General features: G+C 41.4%; 1 protein-coding gene across 3 annotated transcripts in view; it reads left to right on the top strand.

The window, feature by feature from the left end:
• Positions 1-18,309, top strand: part of RORA (RAR related orphan receptor A) — a 353,466-nt gene that overhangs the window by 241,630 nt on the left and 93,527 nt on the right. For all 3 annotated transcript variants that reach the window (XM_017816916.1, XM_017816919.1, XM_017816917.1), the window contains exon 2: positions 842-871. In XM_017816916.1, coding sequence (XP_017672405.1) covers positions 842-871 — 30 coding nt within the window. The remainder of the gene's footprint in view (positions 1-841; positions 872-18,309) is intronic.

Below are 18,309 nucleotides of genomic sequence, written 5' to 3' on the forward strand. Positions count from 1 at the left end.
TTCCCCCCAAGGAGAGTGAAGCTTAAATACTGAGGGGTCTGAGTACGTCACCAGTTATCTGCTAAAGTGGAGACAATATTGTTTGTATTCAAGCATGAATTCCAATGACATTTAACAGAGTTAATTTTATCTCTGTTTGGTATTATGAATTTTGCCTCATTCTGTTCACTCTGTTGCTTTCTTTAAAATGCCTCTCCAGTTTCACTGGCACTGGCCCATCGCTGGTGGTTGCCGCCACATGCCTGTCTAGCATAAAAACATCTTTATTACTGCAGAAATTATGTATTTAACAGCTCGGAGATACTTGCATCTGGCTTGGAATTATGGCAGTAATACTCACGTTGAGAGAGCTGTTCATTTGGTTTTAATGAGCATAAGCTACAGCTTGCCATCAAGGAACTACTCCAACTTAATAACAGGAATTGTTGCGCCGCTCAAATCCGTTCTGTCTGGGTGGTTTAATGTGCACCACCTAATAGGAGTGTGGGAAAATCCTTAACCGTGGAAAATAAAAGGGGGCTTCCATATAGTGCTGCTGATATCTTCTTGGTGCATCAGCCTCAGTTGTAAAGCAGCAGCACAGACAGGGTAGATGGGTATCTACTGAAGCAATACGTGTTGAAACCTTTATAGGTGAGGTATGAGGAGAAAATATACCATTAAAGTCTGCACTCAGAGAGGGGAGATCCTTCCACCTTCAATGCACAAATCATGGCAATTTTCATTCCTCTTTTAGAGTGGCTGCTGTGTGTCTGATAAAATAGATTAATGGTGAAATACATGTCAAAAGAATTTATCCAGTGGTGGCTTTGCTAACGTTGGTGTTATTTCTTCCCTACAGGTATTTCTGTAACAAAGAAGACTCATACATGTAAGTAATATCTTTTGATTTGGCCTTCTCTTAGGAATGGAGTTTGTTAGGCTGTGCTGTGGTGCTCAGACTAGTAGGTGTTGGGCTGGTCTGAGAAGGCTCCATTTTAAAAATGCTGGTGGGTTTTCTGCTTTAGAGTGGTTTCAGTCCTCAGCCAGAATGTTGTCGGAGATACAATGTGTGTGTGTGTTACTGGCACATGTGTGAAGTCAGAGGGCAGGAAAAGAAAGTTGTGAGGAAAGGCAGAATTCCTGGCTCTGGTCTATATACCTTACAGCTGATAATTAACACATCCAGAAAATACAGATAAGAATGGTTATGTTTTTATGTCTGATATATATGCAGTATGATTCAAGCTAAAATATATTATTGAACTGAAAGCCTTCTGTCCCTTCCTATGCATGAGTCTGTAAGATAAATCATTCAGTGCTTGTGCTGAAGGAGCTGGATGGAAACCAGGAGGTTACTGTTTTGCTCTCAACCTTATAAACAAACAGTCCTCAGAAGTGGCAGCCTTGGAAATGTCTGTGGATGTGGGCATTTACTTACATACACATTTATTCCAAATCTTCTTCAAAGACATCATTACTGGAGATCAACTCTCATCTCCCCTGCAGTGAGTTAAAAGCACAGTTCCAAGAAAATGTTACGATTTGTAGCCGGACATGCGTTGAGATGCTTTGGATGCTGTGGAGGTTTGGAAATCTGGTAGTGCAAGAACTGTACTTGCCCAGGATCTGAAACAGGAGTAGGCAAAACCGAGGCTATTAATTCATGGAAGCCCCCTAACAAAACAGGTGGTAGGCTGCACAAAATTGACAAATATATATGCATTTTAACAGGATCATGCATTTGAAGTATGTTCATTGCAGCTTCCAGGGTTAAAGGGGTGGTGCAAAGTATGGTTTTTATTCTTATTTCATTTATTCTTACATGGTTTTTATTCTTATTTCATTCCTGGTTTTATAATATTCATGTAATGAAAAATCTTACTTGAGATTATGAATTCTCACTGCACAGAGTTACAAAATTGATTTAAGAACTTCAAATGAGAAATTTGATTTGTACGAGTATTGAAGCAAACTCTAAATGCCTCAGACTTTTAGATCATGATGGTCCTGCTCTGCTTAGGTGGGCTTGCTGCTTAAAGTGTTCTTAGGGTCAGATCCTCTTTGGCTGAAGGCATATGAGGTTTCCATTGCACTTAGTGGGAGCTACAGGCAGGAGCCTGGGCGTGGAGTTTGACCCTTCCTTGTGTTTTTGGTGAATATTTGAGCTGCTGGGACTGGGGACTGAAGTGCTCTGTTACCCACAGGCCAGGCACTGCACACACAGCTCCCTTGCACAGCCTTGCCTTGAGCTCAGCCCTGGCCTGGAGCACCCTCTCTAGAACTGGGGAGCAGTTTGGGGATTGTGCCAGCCCAGTCCTGGCCTCTCCTGTTGGAGGCTGATGCTGTCCATGGTGGTTTGTACCATTCCCCCGGGAAATCACCTGCAACCACCCTGTGCTGTGCACAGCAGTGCCAGGACTGACCTGCTGCAGGAGCCCCAGCTCCAGCTCCAGCACTCATCCTTTCCTAGGGAAGGTCAAATAGCAAGCACAGCCCTGAAGAGCGTAGGAAATGCATCTGAAGGCAGGCCAGGCTGATGGGCTGGGGTGGTGCTGATGGGCTGGGGTGGTGCTGTGTGTCTCAGCTGAAGTCGTTTCAGGCCTCTGATGAAGAAAAGATGTGTTCATTGACTCCTCACCACACACCTCCAGAGCAGGCAGAAATTAGGGACCAGTGTCTTTGGTGTTGAGAACTCTGTGCTTTTCTAAGAGAACTGTCAAGGAGTAATTCCCTGATTTGTTAATCAGTTGTCATGCGATTGCTGAAGCATGAACAGAAAAGTTGCCTGAATAATGGGAAGATAAGCTTGCCCATTAAGAAGGGATTAAAATAGAAGGAGCAATATGCTGTTATTGGCTTGATGAAAATGCAAGCTATGTTTGCAGGCAAATATGTATGAGGCTTCATTCAGTTTTGGTTGAGGTTCTTTTAGAATTCATTCCTGTTATGACAAATTCTCAGAGAGCAGGAATTAATGTAAATTGTGCATCTTTGGCACTTCAGCATCATGCACAATAAACATGTTTTTCCATTGTTGCATAGATTTTTTTTTATTATTATTGAATAGAAGAAGTAGGAAAAAAAATTCAGAGTTTTGGAATGATTCAGGAAAACAAAATTATATAAGCACCTAAACGCAAAAATTACAATTCAAATTTCAGTTGTTAACAACTACAAATGACTGGGAAAGAGAGTCTGTGTATCAAGACAATCTAGAGTTTGCCTATCACCTTGTACCTGTGTATTTAACTTAGCCAAATTGTTACATAGAGTAGGATTTGTGCAAAAAAATTTCAAAAAGCATTCTTGCAAACTCTTTGTGTATTGTATGTACATTGCCTGCACTGATGTTTAGAAATATGGATAGAGTTGTCTTATTCCAAATTTATATGTGGCATATGAGGGTGTTGACTGACTGTAAACTGCCACTTATTTCTAATGACCTTTTGATTTAATTAGGGAGGAAGAAATGGAGTGGAGAAAATGAGTGGAGAAGTGAAAAAAAATCAGTGGAGAAAAAATATTTTTTAATATAAATGCCAGAAAGTTTGATACATGATAAGTTTCAAACATTAATCCCTTTCAGACTTCAACTAACAGCTGTTTTAATTTTGCAGGTTTTGAAATTGGTGGTGACCTGTCTCCACAACTTAGTTGTTCCTGGGTTTATTGTTTGAGTTTTGGGATATGTTTTAGCCCCTTCTCAGCATTAGTCTGTGACAAGTGTCCTGAAATGGAACTCCTGTGCTGCTCACAGGTGCTCAGGCCCTTTCTGAATCCAACAGCAGTTCAGTATCTGCACACATACAGTGCTGAAGAAATGCAGCTCTTCCATGATGCAGCTATCTCAATAAAATCTGAGAGGTTTTCATCCTTCTTGCTACAACTAATTCTATTTCATTGGCTGCTTCTCCACATTCTGTCTTTGTCAGAGTCTAAACATCACAAAACCTGCCACTTTTAAACAAGGAGCCTGATACTCTGCCAAACAGCTCTGAGGGGATAAATGTTATCCACCCCAAAATGCAGTTCTTTTCTTAGTTAAAGTTTAGGATTAAACAGGCTTCTGAAGTTAAAATTCATGCCTTCTGTCTGTTTGTAGCACTATTCTCTTGGGCTCACATGGCTATTTGTTAGGGTAACCTTCACTTCAGATAAATGTGCTCTTAACTGTCAGATGGTAGAGGACAAGTCCTGTCTCAGCTTCCATTCAAAGTGGGACTTCTGGTCTTTCAGTTCTTTTTTGACTCAAGAAAGATATGACTGACTTTTAGATTCTTCTCTGATCATTTAATTTACACTAATATTTGTAATAGAACCCTCTTCCTCCCATGTTTCATGCCCTGAATAGAAAAGTGCTCCAAGTGAATGGTGACTTTGATGCACAACTTCAGCCTTTTGCAAGTTCAGAGAGGCATCCTGGTGTCAGTGATGACAAGGATCTGAAATTCTGTGAAACAAAGGGCTGCAAAGGACCTGCATTTAGTATTTACTGCCTTGGGGTTAGGCTCAGTCCTGAGATGTGTAGTGTTTAGTTTCTGACATCTTTAATCTTGCCATACTTCATACAATTAGTTTCATGGCCTCCACCAGACCGTTGTGACTCACAACTATCAAGTCATTCACCTTATTTTTCTTCAGATCATTTTTATATCCTGGGCACTGACTTTCTAAATTGAGTTTGACTTGGCTGCCTGTCAAAGTAAGGGCTGGTTTCCTGCAGATGTATCCAGAGGGTGAATGTTGTAATGACTCCACGATGTCATGGAACCTCCTTTCTCTCTGTTTGAATTGTGAAGAGCACAGTTAGGAGCTTCAGAGGAGTTTGATTGCATAGCTGGAGCTCATATCTGCATGGAGGTCCAGGGACATTAACTTTTGCTTACCTGGCATTTGTAAGGTAGGACAAAATGCACAGATTTTACAAGCCTTCCATTCACACCAAGGAGCTGCTGCCATCCTTTGGAATGTTGTTCCACAGCAGAAAAGACTGGGGAGCCCCAGTTCCTGGTGACACCCACCTGTCAGTGCAGAGATGGGGACCTGAGGGGCTGCTCTCACCTGCACCACAACAACCAGGTGCTGTTCAAACTCAGAGCTGCTCCTTGGGTTTAACTTTCCAGCGATAGTGTGGACAGTGACCCTGAGCTGAGTCCCAAAGTGACAACTGTTCCATGCACTGACCCTGAATTATCACCATTTGGAGAGAAAGGGCATGTTTCTTTGGGCAGTTGTGATGCTGGATAGCTGAGAACTTCAGTTTCTACACCTGCACCAGCTCACCCCTCAGGGAAATTTAAGATTAAGACCTACCAACCCAGTCTGTTCTCTCGTGCCTTTGTTATAAGGATTCCCATTGTTGGTAATGGAACTTTTTAGTTGTGATACTTTGCCACTGTTCTTTCCTAAATCTCTGGCTCAAGAGAGTCAGACATTAAAGACTACAGCAAAATGGTGTCCCAAGTGTGCACCTCATCCTCAGACCATGGCAGTCTGCTCAGTTGAGTTGTTGGAAGTTCAGCTTCATCTCAAACATATATTTATAGAATAGTTTGCATTGCTTCCCGAGGTAGAACAAGGCCAGCTCAGCTCTAGGTTTTCAGTTCCTGGACAGGTTTGTGTGGACTGTCCCGTTCCAGCGTGTTACCCCTCCTTGGTACCTGCTCTCTGAACTGCCACAGACTTTGACACTTAATTCTTTATTCTGTGTCCCTGCCTTGTAACCCAGGACAGTGGCACAAAAGTGTAGTTGATTGTGCTTTGTAGGTTGTATTGTGGTAGTACAACAGCAAGAGCATCACCATTAGTGACCTGTGGACTAATTTTGTTCATCTTTTATTATCTCTGTTTGCTTGTAATGCAAATAGATGTACTTGGGTATAACGTTCAGCACAGTACATTTTATATATTCAGAACCCAAGGTATATCCAGATTTAACAGAAAACACTCATATCAAACCCCTCTGTAGACTAAGACTCCTTTGTAACTCTAAGATATTTGCCCTTTTATTGAGACTTGGGAGTTTCTCTGCTTTTTGTAATTTACCAAGATAGTTATTCTAGAATAATTTTTCCTAACCAGTTGTGTCAGTAGTCATCTCTGTGTGAATTCCTTAACTTTGGGTGAAATGTTCCTTGCTTATACTGAAATTAGCCTTTCAGTTAATTTCTGGCAGATGAGAAATGTTTACAAAGCCAGGCACTGATTTTAATGACATGAGCTGGAAAGTGGGAACTGTGTGCTCATAGTTTTTAACACTAAATAAAACCAATTGCAGGAAGAACCGGCAGCTTTGGTGGCAAAGGTGGAAGTAAACCCATCCCTTCTGCTATCTGAGATCCCACACCAAGCTCTGGGACTATCCCTACACTCATCTTGTGTTTGTCTAGAGATATATCCTGACTCAGGGAACTTTGGTGAGTGCACAGTAACTCTGGGCTAAGTTCAAGTTTTTGACTCCAAGCAGGTGCTAAGAAGGACACATCCCTTGTTAAAAATGAGGAGGCAGCTTTGGGGCAGAAGACAGCTCTTCAGCTGCTCAGATGTCCAGATATCCCAGGACTCCTGCTCACCAAAGTTCTACAAGCATATTAAGGTTTGCAGCTTAATGGAACCCAAGACCTAGATTTCTCTTTTTCTCTGATTTTACTTTCCTTCCATATTACATTTATAGTCACTGCTAAAGATTTCTCAACATTTTCTAGGTACTTTCCTTAATTGTATTAAAGGGAAAACCACTATGATTTTTTTTCTGATCTGATTTATAATTACTTACCTATTATGCATTGTGCTATTGACTTCCCCTTGCGTTTCATATGTCTGCTAAAGTAAGTAAACGTTGCTTTTCCCTCACAAAACAGGAGTCTTCAGGAAGCTGATGGTTAATGGGATCTGCTGTTAGTACCAAGGCCTAAAGAGAACAGGTGAAAACTAAACCCTGTCCCCTGAGGCCAGTAAAATAGCTGTTTGGTCCCCTGTGTGTAACCTCCTAATAACTTTACTGGGCAGCCTTAAGATCCCTTGGGGGCTTCTCTGCAAGAGCACTCCCTCTCTTTGTTCAGATTGCTTATTAAAAATGATTTTATAATGAAGTTGCCTCAAATAGCTGCTACTTTTCTACTTGTCCTTGAAGCACTGTTTGCCCTGGTGAAGAATCTGAAGACAGCTATCTAGGGCTTTCCTCTTGTTCAAAACTTTTGCTGAACTACTGCTACACTTTTTTTTATTCTTTTTTCCTGTGAGCCAAAGGAAGGCTCTTCAGCAGCAGCTCGACATTGTGCCTTTAATTCTGCTTTGAAGCCCTCCCTGTGAAAAGTTTGGTTTGGTTGCCACACAAACCACTGTGTCAGTGACTTGTTTGTTTTCTGAGAGAGAATGAATGTTACCCTCTTGTTGTGTGGTCAGTTGTCGAGTACAGGGGCAGAGGTAAAGGCATCGTCAGATAACGAGGAGAGGAGGGAATACTGATAAATTCAGAAAGCATTCCTGGCTGGCTTGGGAGAAGGAGGACACAGAATGGCAGTGCTGCCTGTGAAGGTGTGACCTCCACGACATGGCTGTGGGGGAGTCTGTGCCTGCTCTGGTTCTTCACGGGAGGTTCACGGCAGTGAAACATTTCCTCTGTCAAAGTTCTGATATCTGGGAGAGAGCCCAGCCCTTTGCCTGTGTGGAAGCAGCCGTGGGTGAAGCATCAGGAGAACCTTTTTATTGATGTCTGGTTTGTGTCCTCCCAGAGTAACTGGGCAGAGGTGGCACAAACCTGGTGCCTCTCATCTCCTCTGAGCTGCCCAAGGGCTTGGCACCCGCCTGGGCCCCCAGCCTGTGGCACAGTTGGAAGGAACAGTTCTTTTTCTCCAAGGCAATTAAATGCACTGCCCTGGAAGTCCCTGGGGAACTCTGTCTATTAGCTGCACTTGGAGATAATATCAGGTCTCTTCTCTGGTTCTGTTCTGTGTATATGGAGCAGCTTCCATCTACATGAGATTTTTGGCTGTGACCATTAATTATGGACTTACTTTACTGTGAGTTTTTGTGGTAAATACCCTAAGACAGGGTTTTCTGTGCCTTTACAGTGAAGTAGCATGCAAACTAGAGAAAGGGCAAAACTGCAGACTGGTTGAAAATTAATTTTGGCAAGTGAAGACTGATAAGCATTTGCAAAATGTTAATCATTCAGTGTGAAAATGTATATATGTGTATGTGTGTATGTTGGTTTATGGTTCAGATACTTTTAAACTGGAAATCAATAAATTCCAGTTCTTTTAACACTTCATTTCTTTCTGTGGTCTGTCCTGTGGAAGAATATAAGATGGGCAGAGACATTCTCTTTGATGTTTAAAAATTTGGAGGCCCATGTTTTAAGGAATGATGAAGAGTTAGGAAGAGCACTGGGGGGTTTCTGACATTAGGGATCTAAACTCTGTCAGTGTGGTTGATGGATATTGAGATTGTGGACATGACTCAAAACCAAATTTAAACTGTTGGTGGGGGCAGGCAGCACGGACATTGTGAATGTCTGGAGTGTTCTGTTGTACCTTACAATTCCATAGAAGTTGCTCTTACACCTTTTGTACCCTTCCTTTTTCTATTTATTAATTCCTCGGGCCGTTCATCTGATGTAAGAAATATAGTAGATTATGTCATGAACACTTCTTGTGCCTTTGCAAGGCACGTGAGCAGAAAGGGCCCAGGACTGATCTGAATCCCATTGCAGCTGCTGGAATGGATCCTTTTGGCTGAAACGTGCTTTCATCAGCCCTGATAACTTAACCCCTTCTCTGTGGTTGTTTTTAAAGTCTCCTGTCTTTAGAACTCTCTCAGCTGTTATGTGAAGGTTATGTTTCCACCTGGATAAGAACAGCTCTCCCCAATTTTAGTGTGGCCATTGGTCAGAGAAGAGCCCTGTGTTATGGGCTCAGTCCAAGCTTCAAAATACGTGGTGCTCTCCACACTGTAAGACTTTAGTCCGACTCTGAGAGCAGTAGAAGTTCCTCTTTTTGGTCATGAAGTTAATTATTTGTGTTAAGTCTTTTTTTTTTTTTAGTGTCTTGGGCACCAGAAAACTGGCAGATGGGAATTCTCCATATCTACTTTTGCATTCTGCATATTTTCCAATAAAAACAATGTGAAAGCAAATAGGAAGTGTTACTGCTCATGACTTTCTTCTTTAATATGTGGGTTGCATATTTTGGCTCTGGATAGTCTGAGTCTAACCAGCTCTAACTACACATACAGAGAAACAGTTTGACTACATCCTTTGCAATAGCTTCCTAAGAAATAATTACCCTTACCAAACAAGGCTTGTGCAAGACTCACTCAGTCTGATTTGAACAGTTCCTTGAAGTCACCTCAATCTTTATAGAAAGGTGAGTCTTTATGAATGGATTGCTACCAAATACAGCCAAGTGTTGGGATTAAATTTGGGTTAAAATTAGGATTAAGACATTATCTTTAGGCCTGGTGGCCCATTTGTTCAAAGATCAAAAGTCCAAGTGTTTTCCTGATGTAGGTGGTTTATTTCTATGTATCACTGCCACCTTTTTCCACACGTGGAGAAGAATCTGTCCATGGAGCTTTCTGCTCACATTCATTTCACCTCATGACACTGTTTATTATAACACAATACTGCATTTTGTTGTAGTAAGGCTGAATTCTAATGATTCCAGAGCAAGCTTAGTCATAGGGACTTCTCCAAGGTTGGTATCTGAACCAAAAAAAGCACATTTTATTATCTGAATTTTGAATCCAGGGACTGATTCCATCATTCCTAATAGACTCATTTATTTGACAGTGCATTGCTAGGCTTGTGCACTTGCCATCCTGACACAGCTATTGAACCTGAAAAGGGCTTTTTAATGTATGTTGATGGTTAACCTTATTAGGACTGTAAAATATTGGAAGTTTTGCAGCCTTTCTCTGAGCACATCAGCCCAGAATTATTTAAATGTTGAGCCCAGCTGGGAGCACAGCTTGGTGCAGGCAGCGTGTGAGGCAGCTCCTTCTGGCAGAGCAGGTAGTCACTCCAGCTCCTAATGAGTAGCTTGTTCTTAATGTTGGGACCAAATGATGATGATATTTGTCAAGCTCTTCTTTTAAACACAGCTTTGCTGGTCAGGTTTTTCTCCCTCCTCAATCTCCTAACACGAGTATAGTAATTAATGCTCACTTATAAAGGGCAAAACGTCTCAAAGGGTGGTGTGGGTCAGCGTGAAGAGCTGAGTTGAAAAGTAGGAACAGAACCAGATTAAGCCAAGATGAAACAGAATCCTGATGGAATTTGGGATACAGACCTTTTAAAATTCAACTTTCTTTTTCCTTTTTGCACAGGAGTCAAATTATTTTGAGCTATATTGACAAAATGCTATGTTTTTTGTTCATTGCTCAGGAATGGGGGAGCAAGCAGGGGAAGGGTACAGACACCTTTTGAGAAACCTTGCCAGCTATGAGTAAGGAGTACAGGGGATTGGGGGGTTTATAAGGATCAAAATGTAGTGACAGGTACTTAGAGTTTGAGTTCTTAGGTGCCCTCTGCATTTGTAATGTGCAGGGCTGGGAAGATGCTCATCTGCTCACCTGAACTGTGCCCAAATACAAACTCCGTGGGCAAAACCCTTCATTAAACTGAAAGACTCAGAAAACGTGGTGCCTGCTGTTAGTTGAGTACAGGGGAGTAATTAAATGTCCTTTTGCATTTTAATAGCTCTGTTCCAGTTGAAAACAGGACAAGAAATACAGCAACTTCATAAGACAAAATTACACCATTTTCCTGTAATGCCAAAATGATTTACTTTGAATTAACTATATGTGCACTGTAAAAGAAATAGTTCAAATACGCAGGATTTGGCACATACAGATGTGCTGATTAGTGCACACTGAAATAAACATCACTATTGAAATAACTTTTTTTCTAAATATGTTTTATACTCAGAGATAGAATCAATAAGTAACTAAATTACATCCTCCAGCCTGAATACCTTTGAATTCAGTGTAAATATCCATTGCTACTTTATCTCTTGCTATTATAAGGCACTATAGTAGAACCTGCATTTGGTCTTTAACCCCACTGCAGTCACCTTGCATTCAATTACTGTATTGCCTGGGTTTGGATTCACAGTTCACTTGATCAAAAGAGTAGATCTTACCTAAATAGAAGTTATTGTTTGAAGGGATTGCAGTGGGGATTTTGGGATGATTCCTGTCTTACTACTGCCATTAATGGGAAGATTCTTGAGTTGAAGCAGAACTGAGTTACTGTTAAAAATATGAGCAATAAATTAATTAGGGAGCCTTGACAAAAGAGGATGATGACTTTGTTGGAAAAATTAAGACTTTTGTGAGACTTTTTGCTCTCTGGCTTAGCCTCCCCTGTGTGTATGACAGGTTCTTGTTTAAAGTTACCAAACTCTCAGTTGTGAGTTGGAGCAGTGTCACTTGTTCAACAAACCAGGCACACCCTCAAAGCAAAGCCATTTCCTCTCTGGTTTTTTTCTTTTCTTCTTTTTTTTTTGAGGTGTTTACCACCAACTTCAAAAGCCAGTTCACAGGAGTGGTGGTGCTCTCGCAGTTTTCTCAAAATTCAAATCAGGCTTTATTTAATCTCTGTGCAACAGGGGCAGGGAACCCTCTGGTTTCAGAAAGCCACTCTATGACCAAAGCTATTTAGTGATTTCCTCTCAGATATGTTCAGCAGCTGATACCCATCCTTCCCACCAATGTTTGCCCGAGGAACTGTTTTGTTATCTTTGTTGCTGTTCCCTCACTGATAATAGGTGTGATACTTGCTGGCTGTAAAGACTTTCACAGATAAGGCAAGTTTCCTGTTTAAACTCTGAACGTTTCTCACTGTGACCCGTTTTCCCTTTTCCCTGCCTGTATTGTTGGCTCACTCCAGAGTTGTGGTCCTTGAAGTAAAAGTGGAAGCAAAGGGGTCATCCAAAATGACGATTTCACCTGCTGTTTGAGGACATAAGGGTGCTAAAGGCTGGCTGAAAATAGTTTTCCTGTTAAACAAAGCTTTTGATATTTCCAAAAATGTTTCACTGAAACAGTCTCAATTTTTTCCTGCAGTTTTCAGAAGGAAGGTAAGAAAACCCCTGTTAACTCAGAGCAGGGTGAGTCGTCCTTCACGTGGGATGGTGATGATGTGACTTTAGGAGCTGGCCTAGAAACAAGGCAGTTCAGGTACTTCAATCCTAAATTTCCATGTCCTGTTAACAGGACTTCACCACCTCACTGTCAGCTGTTTGAGAGTACATTTTAACACGAAATCCTAGCTTAAATGAGGCAGTAATGTACCTTTCTCTGGACTATTTTGTCTTTGATGAGCAAACAGTGTTGACACAAAATTCCCTGTTCTAACAGGGAACCTTAGAAAAGAGAGACAGGGACCCTTAACCTGAGAGCAGATAATCTGGGAAATCATTATTATTCTTTGTGGAACCTATACCTGGCAATCCCAGTTTGCAAAATGTTCCCCTTTCTGCCTTTAGTTGCTGCTTTTCACTGGTGTTAGATGGGAGGCTGTAGGACAGCACCACAGGTAGGAACCTATCCCTTGTTTTTTAACTAGATGATTTCCTCACTCTGGGGTTAAATCTGTGGTTAGATACAGGTCCAGCCCAGTGAGTGGTGGTGTGTTCTGGTCAGTGCAGCCTGGGCAGGCTTTACATGGAGCTCCTTGTTTTCTTGTCTCAAGATCTTGAAATCACAAAGCTGAGCATTTCAGTGTGGTTGATATTTTATTGTATGCTCTGGATAAGCAAAAAGGACTTTCCAGATGTCCATTGTGGGTGTAGGTTGTCCAGTAAATCTTATTTGTTCTGTTGTGTCAGATTTGGTTTGCATATACAGAATGACCTCGTGGCCCTGGCACGGTGAACCCCCATGATACTTCCCTGCAAATCAGACTTGACAGTCATTTTGAGAACCAAATTTTATAAACTGAATGAGTAAGTGTTAGTTTGACATAGACCCCTCCCTCTGGTGGGGTTTGGACAATTGTTGAGAGACTTGAGTACCCACTACAAAAGTTTGTAATACCTCTAACATTCCATTTTCCCTCTTCCTTTTCCTCCCTTTGCTAATCCCCACAGAAAATCTTTCTCCTAGACACTTGTCATTAAAAAAAAAGCCTCTATTTCTAAATAGATAAATCACCAAAGTTTAAATACAGTTTGCCCAAAGGAAAAAAAAATCAGTAAGCTAGTTCTGAGTGACATACCCCAAAAAAGGCATTCTCTTTATTAGCTTAGTTCATTGCTGGGTAATAAACCCAGAAAAGAGCTTTTAATTGAACTATTTAAGTCGTTTTGGCTCAAGTTAGTGTTGCCTGCTTTTAGCTTCTATTTTTTCCAGTTTGCAATCACCAAACACAGTTAAATGGGCACCTCTGATGGGCTTTATGAGCTTGCTGCACATTTGCTTCCAAATAGTTCTGAGGTTATATTTCTATTACGATTGCTGTTATTAGGGCTTTAAAGAGGCAGAAGAAAAAGGAAAGGGGAACCAAAAACAAAAAGGAAAGGATGTAGTATTTGCCTAAAAGTTGTGTGCCAATTCAGTATATTTGCACTTATTAGGTAAGAAGAGAAACAGAAGCTTCAGCTGAAGTAGGTGGTCAGGTTGTGTGTAAAGGAATGACCACGGGACCTGAGTGATGGCAGAATTTGTATTTGATCCATTAAAGCTCTTAAACTTCTGTTTCCTTCCAGTGAGATCATAACTCATCACACCTCTACCTACCTGCACCAAGCTAAGCATGCCCAGATTACGAGATTAGAGTATAAGTGCTCATCCTCCTTCAGAAAAGCATCTCTAGGATATTTCCTGCAGGAATCTGCACGAAACAGCAACCACTGATTGGAATCTGACACTGCCCGTGCTGTGAACAAATCATAGTCATAAAAACAACCTTTTTCTTTAAAGGCTTCACTTTTTACCAGAAGCCTTCACTTCTTTAATTGTTACACTTTTCATTTTCCTCACAAAACTCTTCCCATCAGGGAAAAGAGAGGATCAAAGGCAGGTGCAGTGACATGAAAAAGCAGGGGAGTTGTGTACCTTTGGGAATCGGTAGAAAAACTGCTCTTGGTTTAAGAGCCAGAAGAGCCACTTTAGAGCCACTTTGTTCCTTGCCAAGTGCTGCATCTTCTCCTTTGTCCCCACAGTGGTACAGCATATGCTGTGCTGACTTTTTGTCACTCCACTATTCAAGTGTTAACTTGGATAAGGAAAGAAACCAGGATCTTATGAGTCTGTTTGCCAATAAAGTTGGGGCAATACAGTTTTCCCAGACTGCCCCATCCACGTGTGTTAGCTCTCTCTACTTTGCATTGTCGAATGCAGCACTCTTGGTGCTTTAAAATGGATTTCCAAAAATATCCTTATTCCAGATTTCAAAAGAAGTAAGAATAATCCTATGAGCTGTTCTATCTGCCCCTTCATTGGTTGTTTAATAGAAATGGGAATCCAAAACTACTTGATTTTTAGCGTATTTTTCTCAGATGACATTTTATCTTATTTTATTTTTGGTGCTTAGTACTGAGAAAACCATTTTTCATTTCATTTCCAACCATGTGTTTTCATGGAAACAAACCCTCTAGAACACATTGTATTTCTATGAAAACACAAGCTTATTAAATGTCAAACAGTTTATGTTTTCCTGGCAGTCATCTCCAAATTGGCACATTCCCTGTGTCAGTGTTTTGTGATGGAAAGCTTAAAACTGTCACATTGTCACTGTTGTTCAGACCTTAAAAGGTCTGGAGTCTCACACGTGGAGGAGGAGGAATTAGGCTCCTGTCAATTAGCAGGTGGTGATAATTTAGGCGTGTTTGTTTGAGGTTTGCATTAAGTTAATAGAAACTGCAGTGTGAGTATCTTCAAACAGCCGATAAAGAGGTGGCGTCAATGCCGAAGTCAGAGTCGTTTGTGCTTACTCAGGGCTGACTATAAATATCAGGGTTGCTGGTGGAGCCTGAAGTGTCTTTGCACATTTAACTTTATCACTCGGTGCCTTGCAGAAGTTGCTTTAAAAAGCCGGGAAGCTGCAGGAATTGCCCCCCTGTCTGTGCTGCTGGATACCCAAGAGCTGCATAGAAGGGCTTTGGCCCTCAACATTCTTACACTTTAAACAGCACCCACAGCACCACTGCCCTGCTGATCCTGGCGTTTCCAGTATATATGGGTTAAAAGGCAGTAAAAATAACTTGTTTTCTGTCATGCTGTGCTATATTTTGTAGTATAAACTGATGTTTATGGTGTGTTTTTATTTTGTGGTTCAATTCAGTACGACTTTACTTAGACATAGCTCACATGCAAAAAATTTTCTGCGTTAATTTGCAGGTATGATTTTTAGCTGCATATGTTATCCTATCACATTATGAAATGCTATTTAGTTTATTTATTGTCTCTGTGGGGAAAATGTATGCGTATTTTACAGACATGTTTCAACTATAATTCCTCGTCTTTTCCTTGTGGAAAAGCTTTTAATACATTTCTCTACCATGAATTTGAAATTTCACAGTGGAATTAACCAAATGGTTTGGTTTGTTTTGCACCCTTATGGATGGGGTTTACATCCAGCTTTCACATCGCCCAGGAAATGTTTTTTAATATTCTTTTGACCCTGTTCCGTGGTTGTCTCTTCCGTGCAGCAAAACCAAAGACAATTTCTCATTGTTGGGAAAAGTTGTAGCACTTGACTTCAAAGTAGCACAGAAGCTCCGAGTTGCTCACAGAGAGTTTTGCAGGCACCTGTTTGTCTCTCAGGCTCTCTTTGGTTACCTGTCCGAGCTCTCAGCTGTGCAGCCCCCCGGGGAGCTGTGAGCACAGCCCGTCCTCAGTGAGCCCCTCACCCCGCTGGGATCTCCTGGCTGACCACGGTTCTTCCCTCCAGCGACAAACTGAGCCCTCAGTTCTCTCCTGAGCATCACTCCAGGTGCCTTTCCCAGGCCTGTCCTCGCAGGGCTCTCCTGGCAGCTCTGACTGCAGTTAATGACAGACACTCACCTGGTGACAAGTTCAGTGACTCGTGAAATCCCAGCCCTGGGGGCACCTGCTGCTTCTTTATCGTTCCACACAAGCACGAAGCAGACAGTGAATTTATCACTCTTCCACTTAGGTGACTGAAGTGGGGGTTTGGTTGTCTGAAGGAGGTGGGGAATGTTTATAGAGATTTGCATAACAGCCGTTTTTCATTTCATCTCACTGCTGGACACAGTGGATATGTAAACCTGGCTATAATTTTGCTGCAATTGCCAATTTTTATTTTTTTTACCGTCAACCTATGTGTGTAACTGTCACAGATATAGCACCATGTATCAGAATACAGGGGTGTTGGGATGAAGGTGTCATTTAATTTTAAAGGAAGGATGAAAACTATTTAAATGGTGCTGAGCCATGATGCCATAAACTTTGTGCTGCTTTTACTCTCTATTTGTGCTATGATTTTTTTCCCTCCATATGGTAGCAGAATAATTTTCTGATTTTTTCCCCAGAATAGCTTTTCTGTCTGTTATCTCTAACAGTGTTACAGAAGGAAATGATAAGTTCTTAGCCTTACCCACGAGCCAGAGGGAGATTTACTGGAGATGTATCAATATCTGTTTTTATTAATGTTGATACACTCTGTTCAAACTTCTCACTGCATGTTTACAACTTATTCATATCTGAACTTGGGGTAGACTGAGGGTAAAGACTCCAGTCTGGATTGCTAGAGGCATGTCTGCTTTGCCAAGCTGTGCAGAGGAAAAGGAATGGCTCTAATGCCACAGAAGATCTGACTGAAATCAGATTGATCTTCTGGTTTTGTCTTTCTGTTTTGTTCTGTAGCACATCCACTATAAGAACCTGAAGTTCATTCCACTGTGTAAGGAAGTGCTGGAATTCAACATCAGTAATAATTATTATTATTATATAAATTATCACATACAGAGAAAACATTTCAGGGGGTAGAGGGGACAGAGGGTGTTGTGTCCCCTGCACATCATGAAAATGATGAGTGAAATGCAGCTTTTAATGCTCTTCTGTATTGTTCCTGTATGGATTTCAGGCCCATTGCTCCTTGTGGCACATGTTGCTTCCACTGCTCAGAGCAGTGGAGAAACATGGAGAAAAGAGGAAAACAAAGAGGTGCTGCATAAAGAAAGGTTTTTGCACACAGAATCCAGTTCCTTGGCAGGTGTACACGTGACCTTTTCCTTGTCATTATCTCTACACATAGGCCTCTGATTCAGCGATTTTTTTGGCACTTTAACGTCCTGCAGTAAAGCTCCTGCTGCCTTCGCTTACTCACTGGAAATTAGCCCTGGTAAATACTGACTTGGTGTGATCTGTGCAGTGCTGACAATGTGTTGCTTGGCTGAGTAACTTGTAAAGAGACTGCAATAATTAGCTCCTACAAGATAACATTTGCTTTCCTGTTTGAATATCTGGATTGTCATTTGCTGCCAGGCTCTGCATAAGTGTGTCAGTAGTTCCTCGCAGTTGTCTCTGGGACTGGAACAGCTCAGCAATCTCGGGTGCCTCCATCCACCTGCGGGATGGGGAGCTAAAGGCAGCTTTGTTTACAGTGGTGGGTAGGAATGGGGCTCCAGAGTTCTCCTCAGGTTCTAGGAGGGTGTATTTTCCTCGGAGTCACTGTCTTTGTTCTGTGTCAGCACCAATTCTAATGTCAGTCAACGTTGTTTCTTCACCCCAAAAGTACCTCAGTGTATTAGGGATTGTTCATTTGTGTTTAGGTCATCAGACCGTTGGTGTTTCTTTAGAACATTTAATCTAAACATTGCTTTACTTTTCACTCATTACTTTACTAGTTCTGTTTGTTGGCTCCAAGTCTTCCCTTTCAGTGGAAAGGGGAAGCCCAAGAATTGTTCCTGAGAATTCCAATACATTGTATTTTTCTAGCTTTCATCTGACTTTTCCACGCTCTTTTGCAGACGTGCTGTTATTAATGTGAATGAGAGGGAGTCATGGACAATGACCTTATTATGGCTCGTGTCTAAATGTGTTTTTCTGCCTTTACAGTTTCGTTTTTAATGATATACTTCTTTTTTGTTTAAAAAATACATTTTAAAGACTTTACAAATTTCAAAAGCCCTCACATGGGAAATGTGATGCTTTGACTGGGAGGGCACTAACAAGGAGAATTTTGTTTTTCAGTCCTTCACTTACACAAGCCAGTACTGAGACCTTTAATTTACGTTGCTCGCATAGAGCTGTAGCCACAAGAACTGCTCTGTAATATCCTTTTGAACAGTATTTTTCATCCCCCTATAATGAAAGGTGTCTGTTTTATGTTGCTGCCCATTCATCATTCCTGGGACACCT

Source organism: Lepidothrix coronata, unplaced genomic scaffold (genome assembly GCF_001604755.1).
Source record: "Lepidothrix coronata isolate B3197 unplaced genomic scaffold, Lepidothrix_coronata-1.0 Scaffold58, whole genome shotgun sequence".
Taxonomy (NCBI): Eukaryota; Metazoa; Chordata; class Aves; order Passeriformes; family Pipridae; genus Lepidothrix; species Lepidothrix coronata.